Genomic DNA, 17008 nt, shown 5'->3' with positions numbered 1-17008 from the left:
GGTGGGTACTAGTAAGACAAAGAGTTGTGATCCTTGATGATGACATTTTTTATGCTTTTGGTATTGCTCTCCTTCCATATCTCCTTCTGCTCAGTGGGCAAATTGGTTTGGACTTCACTAGTTTCATTCCTTGCCCTTTTGAATTTTGTCTGCCCCAGGAATTTATGAAATATATTTGGAGCATTTGAGCAAGGACATTCCCTGCTGTGTCAACTACTTTAATGACATCTGGTTCGCAGACTCCATGTGAAAGGAACATGTATGAAATCTGCAGGAAGTTTTCCAATGCCTTCTGGACAACAGCCTTCATTGCAAATTGGAAAAATGTAGTTTCTTTGTCCCTAAAAGTGCATTCTTTGGATCATGTTTGGCAAGGATGACATCTGTTTGGACAAGCACATCAAAGCCATTGTCAGCCTGCTGGTACCCAAGAACCTGAAGGAATTCCAGTCCTTATTGGACAAAATTTCTAATTACCCTAAGGCTATTCCCCAAGGTGGGCACATTTGCCATTCTCTTAACCAGCTTCACCAAAAGGGCATCAACTTCATGCAGTCTGTGGACTGTCAATGACATTTTCAGTCCCTCAAGCAGTGTTTGTGCTCCACTCCCTGTGCAGCTTATTTTATGCTGAGTAAGTCATTAACTCTGGCCTCTGACGCATCCCAGTATGGTGCTGGTACAGTCCTATCACAACAGAATCCAGATGGCACCAAGTAGCCCAGTGCTTATGCATCGAAGATACTTTATTAGCAGTGCAAAGTAATTTTTCGCAGGGGGAAAAGGAGGAACTGGGTATCATTTTCTAATAAATTGCACATGTTTTTTGTGTGGAGCAATGTTCCTAGTCATCACCAACCACAAGCCACTGATTTCATTATTTGGCCCTCAGTCTAAACTACTGGATAGGACTGCCAACCAATTGCAGGGGTGGACATTCTTTCTCAGTAATTATTATTGTGATATTTGTTACTGGCCCACCATCCAGTATGCTAATGCAGATGCACTATTGCAATCACCAGCAGTGCCTGATCCTGAGTTTGATCAACAGGAGGCTTTCATTTTCATTTTGGACGATACCTTGCAACAGATGATGCTGGATTTTTTCTTTCACTGGATGGGAAGTTGGGGCCGCTATAGCTGCTGACCCACTTTTCTGAAAACAACATCTCCGCAACCTAGATGGGATGGCACAGGTGTGCCCCTGGAAGAGTGGATTTGGTGCAACTTACATTTTTCCTACTACAAAATTGACTTGAGTTTGTTCAGGAGTTCCACATGCTTGTCTTGCGGGATCAAAGCTATTGAAAAGTCGTCCCTCCAGCATTGTGTCCTCCCATACTGCAGCTGTTATGTTGCACTGGATTATGTGTCATATAGAGACTTTGACATGATGATGAGCATACTGGTCGACGATTGATCATGACACTGGACATCTTGTGGAGGCTAGTGTGACCGGTGCAGGGAACCAGGCTGACCAGGGCATCAATTCTCCCCTTCCCCTTGGCCAGTCCCAGAGCACTGTTGCGACTGAGTGCACATTGACTTTACAGGCCTTGTTTTGGGAAACATGTGGTTTTTGGTGGTGGATGCATTGTCCAATTTCCCATATATAGCCAGTCTGCCCTCTGTGATGTCAACAGCAACTATTCGTGAGCTATTATTTGTTTTCACTATCAAGGGATCCCCATGGACTCTCGTATCTGATAATGATTGGCAATTTGTGCCATGAAAATTTTAAGGTTTTTTGCATTCACAGAAGCATCCGGCATCTCAATATCACCCAATTTCACATGGCTTCTAACTCAGAGGTGGAGTGATTCATGCAAACATTCAAGACACAAACAAAGAAGTCCATGTCTACCTCATCCCATGATGATGCACTTTCTAGCTTTCTAGCCATGTACTGTGCGACTACAGTCGGAGGGTGCAGTTGAGTGGAACATTTACAATGGCACCAGCCACGGTGCCTCTTAGATTTGTTACATGCTGATTTGCAGGCCCTGGAATTTCACGTCCCACTGCATTTTCCATATGGGGCTGCTGTTTGGGCATGGTCTTTCAGCCAGCAGCAGCGGTGACTGCCGAGTGTAGTGGTGGACCAGAAAGATAAGCTTTTGTTTGTGGTGGATATCAGTCAGCTAACCGATCATTCAGATCAGCTGCATCCATGACCCATTGGACTTTTAATGCTGCCATCTCCACGCTAGCTGAGCGATGGGATCAGTCACATCATTTGCCCAGTAGGAGACTACCAATTGCCACAGCATGCACACCTTCTGCCAACACTCCACACCCTCTCTGCACTACTTTCACTCCAGAATAGGGAGCTAGCAGCAATCATTCCCATGATTCTTGACGGTGAGGCTATGGACTTAGGACCCGAGCCCTCCTTTCTTTAGTCACCCGTAGATGAATTGTCACTCCTGCTGATGCCGTCAGACTAGCCATTATGCCAGCCTCCACAGTCTTCTGCCATTTTGGTGCCCTAGCAGAAACCAAGCCATTTTCAGCCATATGTGGCCTTTTCAGGAGGAGGGGGGTGGGAGGGGGGATTTAGTATCCCCACCAGCATACATACATATGAATGCAGATGAGCTGGAGTAGGTCTTATGGCAAACAACGCAGAAAGCTATCATGGACAGTGCACACAAAGTACCATATGGGCCAAACAGCTGACCCAGGTATTTACTTGCCGGCAGTGATAGGCCAGGCCAGTCAGATCTCATGCTCAGGTTGACTAATACAGAACTGGCTTTTGCTTCTTGCTGTGCTCTTTGTTCCACGTGCTAGTTGTTTCGTTCATTCACACTGATCGCATTTTGTGCTTTTCTCTGTGGCAGTCTGTATGTGATGTTCAGGCTGTCTGCTCTCTGGTAGACTGACCCGCATACCAAGGTCCCCTCCCCCCTCCCCCCCTCCCCCACCCCCTCTGGGGTCCAGCCACCTGCTTCCAGATCGAGCACCCGCCATCAGCTGGGGCAGTGACACTTATGCCAACAGGGTAAGTCCACAGCATTATCATAACTGTGCAGAATGGTGACTCATTTCATGACTACAGAAAACTTTGGTCTATCTGTTCTGCTATCTTTTTCTTCAGGCATTGAAAAAATACAAGACGTATTAAATAAGTAATGCAACACATCTATTTTCTGAAAGCAGGTTGGTTTTATTCAGGATTCCAATATACCACATTATTCTCCACTCATTGCTTGCATATGGCATCATATTTTGGGGTAATTCATCACTGAGGAATAAAGTATTTATTGCACAAAAGCGTGTAATGAGAATAATAGCTGGAGTCCACCCAAGATCATCCTGCAGACATTTATTTAAGGATCTAGGGATATTCACAGTAGCTTCTCAATATATACTCTCTTATGAAATTTGTTATTAACAACCAAACCCAATTCAAAAGTAATAGCAGTGTGCATAACTACAGTACTAGGAGAAAGGATGATCTTCACTATTCAAGATTAAATCTAACTTTGGCACAGAAAGGGGTGAATTATACCGCCACTAAAGTCTTTGGTCACTTACCAAATAGTATCAAAAGTCTGACAGATAACCAAAAAGTAATTAAGAAGAAATTAAAAGAATTTCTGAATGACAACTCCTTCTACTCCATAGAGGAATTTTTAGATATAAATTAAGAAAAAAAAGAAAAAACAAAAAAAATTATAAAAAATTAAAAAAAACAAAAAGAATAAAAAAGTTGTAATATTAACTTAATTATGTCGTTAAATTAACTTAAATATGTCATGTATTGGAAAATTTGACTCGTTCCACATCATTACAAAATATTGTATTCATGATCCATGGAACTAGTATTAATCTAATCTAATCTAATCTGTAATCTAATCTAATCTAAACAAAACCCTGTTTTTAAACATAACCTCCATTCAAATGCGATGGCCTTATGCCATCTTACTGGGAGGGCTTGTGAGCCCGTATAGCACCACTCTACTGGTAGACATTGGAGCTAATGTCTTGCTTTATCAGTAACCTCCTCATTATCCATATACTGGTTCCCATGGCATCCATCCTTCATTGGACCAAACAGATAGAAGTCAGAAGGTGAGAGATGTGGGCTGTTGGGTGGATGAGGAAGAACAGTCCATTGAAATTTTGTGAGCTCCTCTTGGGTGCACAGACATGTGTGAGACCTTGCGTTGTCATAGAGGAGAAGTCCGTTTGCATTTTTGTGATGACAAACATGCTGAAGTCATTTCTTTTATTTCCTGATGGTAGCACAATACACTTCAGAGGTGATTGTTGCACCATGAAGGAGGACAGCAAACAGAATAACGCCCTTCAGAGACCGGGAAGGCCATCACACTGACTTTATCAGCTGAGGGTGTGACTTCGAACTTTCTGTTCGAAGGAGAGGCAATGTGGCAGCACTCCATGGATTGCCGTTTTGTTTCTGGTTCGAAGTGATGAACCCATGTTTCATCACCTGTGATGATGTTTGACAAAAAATTGTAATGATCAGTCGCATAACATGCGAGCAATTCCCCACAGATGGTCCTCCATTGCTCTTTATGGTCTTCTGTTAGGTGACAAGGAAACCAGCAGGCACACACCTTTGAGTACCCAAACTGGTAGACAAGTGTGTCAGCACTACCAGTTGAGCAGCAAGTTGCTTGTTTGTAATTTATCCTCAAATGAGAGTATCTGTATATTCCAACATTGCAGGAGTCATAGCTGTCTGCAGCCAGCTGGCTTGTGAGAAATCAGACAAGTTTGCGCAACCTTGTTGTGATGATGACACATGCCTTGCCCAATGACTCACAATGCTTTTGTCTGCTGTCAGATCTCTGTAGGCATTCTGCAAGTATCTATGAGTATCTGTGATGCTCTGGTTTTCTACCGAAAGAAACTCAATGACAGCTCTCTGCTTGGAATGCACCTCCATTACAGGCCCCATTTTCAAGGCTATGTATAGCACAATCACCAATTAGAACTTCATGAAACTGTAGGGGCTGAAGCAGGAATATTTCACAATCCGTCACAACAAATTCCACATTTTTTTCAACCGAAATTGACTGAGGAAAAAAAAAGTTGCATCACTTACTGAATGCTTCTGTGTTATGCCTCTGAATGTATTCTGTTATTTTTACCGGTTTTAAATGAGGATGAAATGAACTTTTTGAACACTACATGATAACTCTAAGTTATATATTATTTATTTTCAGGTGACTACATTGCAGCCCTTGAACGCAAGCAAAACCGCCAAGGTACAATCTCCAACTATGTACGAATTTACTGTAAATGGGACGTAGTTAATAACCCCCCAGACAGCACATTTCTACAGCAGCCAATGCGTGCAAGAATTGCTGGTCAGGTAACACCAAGCAGTGCACAGATAAGTTCAGGAGGATTGGAAATGATTGAACTGCCTCTGAAAAGAGACCCAAATGCAGTTGCTTGTTGCCAGGTATAGCTGACACTTATATACCTAATTTGTTTCTGTTCCTGTGAGACTGTACTTTATTGGATAGAATGGACAGTGTTGATGAGATATGTGTATTTTTGATAATACAGAAGGTACAGTAAAACCCCCTTTTTACACATTTCAGTAGATTGACCCAAAAAAGTGCAAAATGCAGGTAAGTGTAAAATACAGGAAAGCATAGGAAACACAGCAAGAGAGAATGAATAAATTATTCTTACTGTCATTCTCATTATATTGTTCAAAATATGAAATTGAAACAATTTAAATTCAGCCTATTTAAAAAATCTGACAGTTAATTGTTTTTCTTTCTCTAAGTTATTTGCGTAATCAATCTCTTATCAGCAGAACATTTCCAGATTGGCTAAAATATGCTGAAGTTAAGCCTCTTTACAAGAAGGGGGATAAAGAGATACCATCAATATTGTCTAAGCCACAATTTGGATTACTTAAGGGTTCTAATATAGAGAAAGCTATTTACACTTACTGTGAGAATGTACTTAATTCATTAGATAATAAATTAGAGGCTACTGACATTTTCGGTGACCTGTCAAAAGCCTTCGACTGTGTGAACCACAGCATTTTCTTAAGTAAATTAGAATATTGTGGTGTCACTGGCAATGCTGTGATATGGTTTGAGTCTTATGTATCTGACAGGAAACAAAGAGTGTTGTTGTGAAATATCTGTGCAGTAAGCAGTCAGTCTTCATCTGACTGGGAATTAATTAATATGTGGTGTTCCTCAAGGTTCCATCTTGGGTCCATTGCTTTTTCTTGTGTTACATTGCCAGATGCTAAGTTTGTTTTGTTTGCAGATGGTACAAACATTCCAATAAGTAGCAAGTCAAGTACAGATTTAGAAATTGCTGGTAATCAAATTTTCACTGACATTAATAAGTGGTTTAAAGCTAATTCACTGTCATTAAACTTTAAGACCCACTATATGCAGCTCAGAACCTGTGAAAGATTTCCTTTCAGCATATGTATAACCTATGAAAACATGCAGATCAAAGAGGTTGACAGTGTTTAATTTCTGCGATTACAACTCGGTAATAAATTCAGTTGGGAAGGGCATACCACAGAATTGCTTAAGTGCCTAAACAAGTCTGTATTTTCAGTGAGAATGATGTCAGATGTAGGAGATATAAATACAAAAAAACTTGCACACTTTGCTTACTTTCACTCTATTATGTCATATAGGACCATATTCTGGCGTAACTCATCAAACCAAGCAAAAGTTTTTAGGGTGCAAAAGCATGTGATAAGAATCGTTTGTGGTGTAAATTCAAGAACATCATGTAGAAACCTGTTCAAGGAACTTTGTATTCTAACCACTGCTTCCCAGTATATTTATTCCTTAATGAAATTTGTTGCAAGTAATACATCTCTATTTCCAACCAATAGCTCAATACATAGTATCAATACTAGGAATAAAAACAATCTACATAAAGACCTAAAATCACTTATCTTGGTCCAAAAAGGGGTCCAATATTCAGGAACACACATTTACAATAAATTGCCAGCAACCATTAGAAACATGGTTTCAGATAAAGCACGGTTTCAACAGAGTTTGAAAGACTTTTTGATAGGCAACTCCTTCCACTCTATAGATAAATATCTTAACAGAGACTGTTAAGCCAGCTTAGGTAAAAATGTCTGTTCGATTTCAGTTTTGACAGCACTTGGTCACAACAGTCAAGATTAGGTATTTTGTGTATGATAAATTTATTAATAGTGCATAACAATGTTTCATTCTGACAGGGTGTTAACTCTGTAAATATTAGCTGTTCCAGTTTAGCACATTGTATTCACCGATTTCGACAATCTCCTGACAAATGATCAGGGTAGTAAGTCAAATGTTTTATGTTACACTTTCTGACATGTTCCACACCTATGAGAATCATCTCATTTTTGGGGTCTATGGGACGAAAACCGAATCTAATCTAATCTAACTCTACTGTTTCAGAAATCATATTAAAAAGATATTAGTGTTCTAATGTAAGACTTATTATTGATAATCATCATAAAATCATAATAAATAAAACTTGTAACACAACACTGATTAAAACACTAAAGTTGGCAGTCTTTCTTTGTAAACAGAGAATAGTAGGCATGAAATCTAAGTTTGTTGCCGACAACGAGGGCACTCAGTTCATGGACTTCCTAGATGAGAAAGAGGGCAGAAATTTTTGTCATGATATGGAGTATCTTAAGGAGGAATGTTTAAGTCTGACATCAATTTGTACCAGCCTAAGACTGTGCGCCTGGTACAGAGTAGCTTATTTCATGTGAAAGCAAGAACGATTTGTGAAAGCTCATTATGGAGATGTCCGTCTTCAAAAGTAGTGTTTATTTGTATAAATGACTGTGAAATTAAATTAAAGCTGTTGTAATACAATGCAATGACCAGAATGAAAGTTGCTTCTAGAGTCACTATCATCAGATCGTGATTATCATTAACACAGTGACTCAGCATACTTTCCCACTCTTCCAAACACTGCAAACCTATAACAGGTGACCATGATCCGAAATGCTGACAATGAAAATCTTACTTACTGTACTAACACTACATTACATGATAATTAACTTTGCATATAGGCTGCATTTTCTGCTTTGTTCCAAGGCTGACTTTGAGCAGGAATACAATGCAATTTTTGCAGAAATCTATATGAAAATCAGTGTTGAAGGTCACGATAATGTCAAAGAAAACTTAAAATGTGGTAAATGTTGTAACATGGAATCATTAATGATGGGAAAATGTTGTATTGTGAGAATAAGACTTGTGTTGGGACTGACAAAAATTGACTTAAAAGTGGGAAAATGTAAAATGCGGGAATGTAAAAAAGGGGTTTTACTGTGTTTGAAAATTTTTATTCACTACTTTGGGTTATCAGGTGAAATTCCATATTAAAAACTCAAAAGTCCTTATAATTTTTTAACTAGGTTTTAGTGGGCACCAGTGTCTTACACTGCAGACTGCTAGTCATCCCCAGACCCAGAGCCTCCGATCACATGCCATTAAATCACTTGTTGTCTCAGGTTGACCCATGCAGCAGACTAAGATGGTCTCTACAGCTCAGTTTTGTGGGCTAAAACTAGGCCACCTGCCATGCTCCCATCTATAGTGGTCATGAGGCCACTATTTTATGTGACATAATTGCAATGATGCTAAAATGTTCATTTGATGTACATCTTTTTGGGCCAATACTATTTTATGTCACTTAGATTTATGTACAAGAGATTTACTTTAAAATAATTAAAAGTATTAATCTATTATAAACCAAAAAACTAAACTAAACTCTGCTGGAACAGCGCATGAAGGCCCAACGGTACTGACTGGCCACCGTGTCGTCCTCAGCCCACAGACGTCACTGGATGTGGAAATGGAGGGGCGTGTGGTCAGCACACTGCTCTCCCAGCCGTATGTCAGTTTACAAGACTGATTATAAACCAAACTAACATAAAATATCTTGTTTAACTGATAGTCTCACACAGGAAGCTCACATCTCTTGTAATCGGCCTCCATCGGGACTGTTGTAGAATTAAGAAGGATGTTATTTACATTTTGAAGACTGTTTTGTCAACACTATTTTGCTACTAATTTTGCAAAATCAGTTAAAGAGGACACTGGGATGATTTCTTTGAAAGAACATGGCCAAATTACTTCCCCAATCCAAGCTTGTGCCATGTCTTGATTGACCTCATTGTCAGTTAGATATTAAAGCCTAATCTTTCTTCCTTCTTTGTTCCATCTGTCTCTCTATTTAGGTTTTCAGACATACCAATTATTTTCATAATGCCAGTATTCCACCACGAGATTCATTGAATATCTGTGTGTCCCTGTCACTTCTGACAACATCCTCATCAGCTTTGTCTACCCGAAGATAGAATTTGGAATGTATTACTCTGAACTCTGTTAACATGTAGGAGGCCATTGCATTTATTTTGTATAATGCCATAAAAAGTAGTTAGTAAACTCTTTCAAGTTTCTTGGAATCATAAATGCTATGTCTGCCTTTATATTAAACTGTCATGTGACACAAAGCATGAGTTGTTTTATAAATGTTAGTGGAATTAATGTATTTGTGCCACAGTATGATATTATTTGCCTTCTATACATTCACAATGTAGCACTACACAAATGTCCACACAGGTTCACTTGTTTCCACTGTATTCTGTAAAAACTGTTGCAGTTAAGATATGGACATCTCTGCCATGTACATCCATATTGTCTGAGTTTTAGATGTAGTTAACTTTTATGGTTTCTCCACTTGTGTATCTCATGCCTGTAACATTTCATTACTGCATTCTGCCACTTAATACGACTTTCAGGTCCTGGTGTAGTTAATCTGCACAACAAAGCTGATTCTAATTTAAGGCAAAAGTGAAGCTTCATCCAGAACTAGTTGAGTCAGTTGAATCATCGGTTGGAGGAAGGCAAATACATGGTACTTCCTATACTATAGTATCATTCCTCATAAGAAACTGTGGTGTTCAAATCAATGATTCAGTTACTGTGTTACATACATTTAAATTTTGTAAAAAATGATAGTTTCACTGAATAAATATTCATTTGAATGAGAGAGATAGGGATCTGAAGGAAATAAGTTTCTGTTGTGTTTTAAAACATTTTTCTCAGTGGATTTGATGAATGGCTTTATCCCTTATTCAAAGCTGTTGACAAATATTCTTCTCTTAAGTCAATATCTGTGTCATAAGCAGCAGAGCAACATTGAAATACTGCTATGGATCTTCCATGAAAAATATAAAATAAATTACATTAGTTCTTTCATTTTTCAGCTCTATACATCAGTCTGCCATTGTATTTTAAAGTAGTTGCTTCACCTTTTCATTTAATATGCACAGTAACAAATAAGTTACACTATGAAAATTATTTTGTGTTTTAGTGTGGCTTGTTGTAATATATATTCACAAACTGAAAACAAATTATTGACACTATTTCAGGTAACTGGAAATTTGATTGTAGTCCTTGACAGAACTTTGGTCCTTTATTATTTTAAAGTGAGGGCACATGATATATCAAGACAGAAATTTATAGATTTTGAAGAATCTCCAGTAAGTTTGGAAATGTGTTTCACACCAATGAAAGTTGAAATGTGTGAGGATATTGTAGCTTGCATGTCCAAACAGTATCTGCATGTGTTCAAAGTGGGACAGTTGGAAAAAGAAAAAAACGTGCAGAATACTTCCATTAAAAATGAGAAGGACAATGGTAAGTACTGCAGAATTTATTCTGTTTCTATTTCATTGTTGTGCTTTATATTAATTCATTTCAAAATTTCAGTGATTGCTTGCTTACTGCTATTCTGGCACTAAACAGCTTAAAGTCCTGAACTGTCATGAATCATCATTCACTGAATGCCTAGAGAGTGCCTGAAGGAAGTCTAGTATTTTATTTTTTATTATGCTATCGAAATTGTTTCATTCTTAGTAGTTGTGCTGACAAACATTTCCTTTCAATGTATTAACCATTAATCTGGTAAAATGATGCACGTAAAATACTGAAAGAAAAATGTTATGAAAAGGCTAGTTGCTACTCACCATGTAGCAGAGATACTAAGTTATGGGTAGGCACGACAAAAAGATTGTCATAAAATAAGCTTTCGAACAACAGGGCCTTTGTCCAAAATAGATGACAGACACATGCACTCACACGAATGCAACTTGTACACACATAACCACAGTCTCTGGCAGCCGAAGTCACAGCTGCCAGAGACTGTGGTCATGTGTATGGCAGAGAGAGAGAGAGAGAGAGAGAGAGAGAGAGAGAGAGAGAGAGAGAGTGTGTGTGTGTGTGTGTGTGTGTGTGTGTGTGTGTGTGTGTGTGTCTCTCTGTCATCTATTTTTGACAAAGGCCTTGTTGGCTGAAAGATTATTTTGTGACAGTCTTTTTGTTGTGCCTATCTGTGATTCAGCATCTCTGCTATATAGTGAGTAGCAACTATCCTTTTCATAATATTGTTACATTCCATTGTTCAAAAGAAAAATTTTGTTGTTTATTTCTCTACTAAGCTACTAGCAAGAAAAATTTTCTCAATAATCTCATCATTTGTGTATTAGAGTTACTTGAAATACATTTAAAACGCTCTCCCTCTCCCCCTCCCTCCCCTCCCCATCCCTCGCCCCGGCCTCCCCCTCCCTCTCCCCATCCCCCTCCCCCTCTCTCTCTCCGTACCATTGTATGTACTAAAATGCATTGTATGTGCTAAAATGTAACATTTGATTTAGTGTATTGCTTGCTTCAGTGGTGCATATACTAAAACTGAAATAAGTAATGGCAGAACTAAAGGTAACAAGTCATTGTACAGTAGATGCATTAAGTCATCAGTAGGTATATAAACGAGACTAAGAATGTTGCTGAGATTTTGGATGAATCCTTCTCCAGTCAAACATAATACACATCAACCTGCATGGCTTCATTGTCCTGGCTGACTACATTGTGCCAGCAGGCTCTGCAGCTCAACTGGGATGGGTTACTGTGTTGGGTGGAGTGTTGTGGGTTGGCAAGAGAGCCAACCCCGGTACTACTAGAGGAAGCTGAAAGGCACGTGTTTTAGCTCACGCAGGCTGGCGTGAGGTCTGGAACAGGACAAGGAAATGAGACTTAGAAAAAACTGACGTAGCTGGTGGAATACTTAACTTTAATCCATAAATGGTGAATGTTGCTCTTGACGGTACATGTTTTACAGTATCAATAGTAACTGGTAATGACGCCTTGCTAGGTCGTAGCAAATGACGTAGCTGAAGGCTATGCTAACTATTGTCTCGGCAAATGGGAGCGTATTTTGTCAATGAACCATCGCTTGCAAAGTCGGTTGAACAACTGGGGCAAGTCCTAGGAAGTGTCTCTAGACCTGCCGTGTGGCGGCGCTCGGTCTGCAATCACTGATAGTGGCGACATGCGGATCTGATGTATACTACGGACCGTGGCCGATTTAAAGGCTACCACCTAGCAAGTGTGGTGTCTGGCGGTGACACCACATTCCTCTCCCGCAAATCGGCAGACGGTTGTGGCATAAGGCTTCCGCCCGCCGTGGGGAGGACCCCATGTTGACGTATGCGACGAGGTGGGGAACCTAACAACAGGCGAGGCTGTGCCACCCGCACCCTGCCATTCGGACTGAGGGGAGCTAGGAAACGCCTGAAAACCTGCTCCAGGGTGCACGCCAACATGCGGTGTATGCGCCCATAGAGAGACAGGAGGGGCCGAAGGGTCGACCTCCATCGGGCCAGAGCACCCGACGGGCGAAGACGACATATGGTCCAGAGGAGGCAAGAGTTCCATGTCGGAGGACAACTGGTCACGGGAAGCGATCGGTGGCGCGTGATCCAGGGAGGTGCCCGACGGTTGCAGCGATGCGTCCACTGCGGGCGTCGCCGGCGGGAGAACAGGCGGCGACTGCGCGTCGCCATGGGGCAAAATGGAAGGCAGCATCGGTAACACCTGGGGCTGAGGCGAGCCAGTAGATGGGTCCCCAGGGCGCTGACCGGACGGCTCTGTTGCTGAAAGCAGACGGGGAGCGGCAGATCCCATGCGACGACAGAGGCGCAGCTGATTGAGATGCCAACGCACCTCACCAGAGGCCCCCAAAACCAGATACATAGTGCGGCCGAGGCAGCGAAGAATGCGCCCTTCGAGCCAACGCCGTGAACCTCGATAGTGACGATAGTAGACAACGTCGCCTGGAGCAAAAGCAGGTGTCTGCCGCTGCACAGGAACCTGATGCGGCGGATGTAGCAAAGACATCAAGGTTCGATGAGGGCGACCGTGGAGCAACTCAGCCGGCGAGCGACCATCTCGGGGCTGAGAGCAATACGAGGACAAAAAGAGCAATAACGCGTCCTCCCGAGAATGCGACTCTTTCAACTTCAACATCTGTGACTCGAAAGTCCTGACCAAACACTCAGCGGCACCATTTGACTGTGGCGAAAACGGCGCGGACGTCAGATGTTGAATACCATTGGCCTTGCAGAATGACTGAAATTCTGCGGACATGAATTGTGGGCCATGTCGGAAACTATAGTCTGTGGAAGACCTTCAATGCAAAAGATAGCGGATAATGCTTGGATGGTGGCAGATAACGTCATGGAAGACATCCGGACAACAAAAGGAAAATTACTGAATGAATCTACCACAACCAACCATCGAACATTCCAGAATGGACCAGCAAAATCAATGTGTAAGCATTGCCAAGGGGAAGTGGCTTGTGGCCATGCAAAGAATTTCCGCGGTGGTGCTGATTGTTGTTCGGCACACACCATGCAAGAAGAGCACATATTCGTAATCGCGGCATCGATTCCGAACCAAGTACAGTGCTGACGAGCAAGTTGTTTCGTTCTCACTATACCCCAATGTCCTTGGTGGAGAAGCTGTAAGACAGATGACTGTAACGAACGTGGGACCACGACCCTGGACTGATAATTATCAGAATGCAACAGCAAAACACCACGTCGTACAAAAAGTCTCTCCTTGTGAGCAAAAAATCGGCAAACCAACAGATCCCCGATCCGTGACTTTGACAAGGGCCATTGTGTAGCAACAAAACGCAGAAGGGTAGCAAGGACAGGGTCGGCACCTGTGGCTGTAGCTACACGACGAAAATCAATCTGAAACGATTCGACCATGTCATCGGTTTCCGAATCAATGAACATGCAAGCAAGTTCGGAGGAATCAAATGCTCTATCCTCAGCAACAGGCAAACGGGACAACGCATCGGCGTTTCCGTGCTGAGCAGTGGATCGATACAAGATATCGTAGCGGTACTGCGAGAGGAAAATAGACCAGCGAATGAATTTCTGCGCTGTACGTGGAGGTACAGGCTTGGTCGGATGAAAAAGCGATGTCAAAGGTTTGTGGTCTGTGATGATGGTAAAGTGACGACCATACAAGAAATCATGAAACTTTGTAACACCAAAGATGAGAGCCAATGCTTCTTTCTCGATCTGTGAATAATTTCTTTGTGCAGACGAGAGCAATTTGGACGCAAAGGCAATAGGACGATCGTGCGATCCATCTTTGTGCGCAAGCACAGCACCGATCCCGAAATCCGATGCATCCACCATCAACAAAAGGGGCTTCTGGGGATCGAATGGCGTAAGGCAAGTATTGGAAAGCAATGCCGATTTCAACTGGCGAAAGGCGCATTTGCATTCCGTCGTCCAGATGAACGGAACACCCTTACGGCGTAAGCGATGAAGCGGAGCTGAAATGGAAGAGGCATGTAGCACATATCTGTTATTGTAATTTATTTTTCCCAGCACAATCTGTAGCTGCTTCAAATTCTGCGGCGAAGGCAAGTCTTGTATGGCACGGAGGTGCTCTGGACTGGGATGTATGCCTTGGGCATTGAGTACATGTCCCAGATAGGGCAAGTCACGAGCAAAAAACACACATTTGTCCTTCCGCAAGCGAAGACCATTTTGTCGCAAGACCTGAAATAATGTTCTGAGATTGGCTAAATGTTCTTCTTCCGTCTTTCCGGAGATCACAATATCGTCCAGATAGTTTGCTGCAGTAGGGACCGATGCACAAACAGTTTGTAGATATTGCTGAAACAATGCAGGGGCGGATGCACACCCGAATGGCAGTCGTTTGAATCGATACAAACCAAGATGCGTGTTAACCACCAAAATGCGCTGGGATTCTTCGTCCACCGGTATTTGCAAGTACGCATCTGCTAGGTCCAGCTTCGAAAAATATTTACCCGGGCACAGTTTGTCAAAAAGATCTTCCGGACGGGGTAAAGGAAAAGTTGCAGGCACTAGTTGTGGATTCACTGTTGCCTTGAAGTCCACACAAAGTCTCAATTTTCCGGAAGGTTTTGGCAAAATTACTAAGGGTGATGCCCAGAGAGAAGCCTGCACACGTTCAATGACACCTTGTGATTCCAAATCATGTAATGTTTTTGCGACCGCATCACGCAATGCGTGGGGAACATTGCGCGCTCTGAAAAATTTCGGTTGCGCGTTTACTTTCAGTTCCAAATGTGCTTTATAGTTCTTAGCGCAACCGAGGCCCAGTGCAAAAATGTCTGCAAATTCTTCACATAGACGAGAAACACTGTCTGAAGGCACAGTCTGGTTCACTGATAGGCCTGATTTACTATAGACAAGTTAAACAACTGAAATAAATCGAAACCAAACAAGTTCACTGCAGAAGAAGAACGAAGGACGTAAAATGACACAAGTTTTGTGTGTCCCTTGTATGTTGCAAGAAGGCTGCACTGTCCTAACACAGGGAGCTTGTGACCTAAATAGGTACTTAACTTAACATTTGCGGCACGCAACGGAGGTGTGCCCAGCAGTTTGTAAGTGTTTTGATTGATCAGTGAAACTGCAGTCCCGGTATCAAGCTGGAATGGTATCACTTTGCCATTAATGTCCAAGTCCACAAAAAGTTTATTGTCCTGCTGACGACAAGAGTGACTGTCTCGTGCAACGTGAACTGACACTGGTACAAAATCACTTGCGACTTGACGGGAGTTCCTGCGATGTCGACGCACACTATTTGTGGGATGAACACAGTCACTGTTAGAGAGAGTGGCACTGGGCGGAGTGGCATGAACTACATGAATTTCCATGGGCAAAGTGTCGCGAGCCTGAGTATCCTTGGTTCGATTCCGATTCCGGTGCGAAGCAAAGGGCCTGGAATGGTTTTGAGCTTCCGATTTGAACTTTTTCCGGCAAACACGTTGAACATGTCCTTTTTTATTACAGAAAAAGCAAATAGCTTGGCGTGACAGGCAGTTCTCACGCGAATGCCTAGTAGCACACCGCGGGCATGATTTTAGCACTGCATTTGCTTGCCGGCGCGGTACACGTGGCTGAGAGCCAGGCGGCTTTGGTGCGGCCGAGCGCAAGGACTGTTTACTGTTCCGTGCAGCTTGCCTGGCGGGCTGGTTAACCTGACACACGAGTGGCGAAGTTTCAAATGATTCCTGAGCAAAGTCAAGTGTGTCCTGCTGATCCAATATGTCCGTCACTTGTTGAAGAGAGGTATTGACTAGTTTCAAAATCTGTTCCCGTATACGAACATCAGAAACGTTCTGTGCAATTGCATCATGCACCATAGTATCTGAATAAGGGAGTCCACATTGACACTCAAAAGCACAATCCCTAGTAAGGCCTTGCAAGGTACCAACCCACTCCCGATTAGTCTGACCTGCCGTACGTTTTGTACGAAAGAAGGTATACCTTTTCCCAACTACATATACTGATTCTTTGAAATATGCATCTAATCCAGACAAAATTTCGTCATAGGACAGAGTTGCTACGTCGCATCGGGGAAATAATTTGACTATCACACGGTACGTTTGTACGCCGACGGAGGAAAGGAGAAAAGACTGCCGCTCGTTACCTTGAATTCTGTAGGCGGCGAGATGGAATCCAAATTGGCGTGACCACTCCGTCCAGCTTTCCATTGCAGCATCAAAAGGACGAAAAGTTGGTGCAATTGCGTGTTGTTGCTGCGTTAGCGGTAGAGCGGCGGCTGCCGCATCGTTTTGCATTGCACGTTGACCCTGGACGAGCTGT

The 17008-nt window shown here is 42.2% G+C and overlaps 1 protein-coding gene across 1 annotated transcript in view; it reads left to right on the top strand.

Moving 5' to 3' along the window:
- The window catches only part of LOC124722046 (Hermansky-Pudlak syndrome 3 protein), a 166455-nt gene that overhangs the window by 23827 nt on the left and 125620 nt on the right, over positions 1-17008 (top strand). Inside the window, exons 3-4 of the mRNA XM_047247236.1 lie at positions 5199-5440; positions 10421-10688. Of these exons, the coding sequence (XP_047103192.1) occupies positions 5199-5440; positions 10421-10688 (510 nt within the window). The remainder of the gene's footprint in view (positions 1-5198; positions 5441-10420; positions 10689-17008) is intronic.

This window comes from Schistocerca piceifrons, chromosome X (assembly GCF_021461385.2).
Source record: "Schistocerca piceifrons isolate TAMUIC-IGC-003096 chromosome X, iqSchPice1.1, whole genome shotgun sequence".
Taxonomy (NCBI): domain Eukaryota; kingdom Metazoa; phylum Arthropoda; class Insecta; order Orthoptera; family Acrididae; genus Schistocerca; species Schistocerca piceifrons.
Note: the sequence above shows the minus strand (reverse complement) of the source record. Positions and strands in the feature narration are given on the sequence as shown.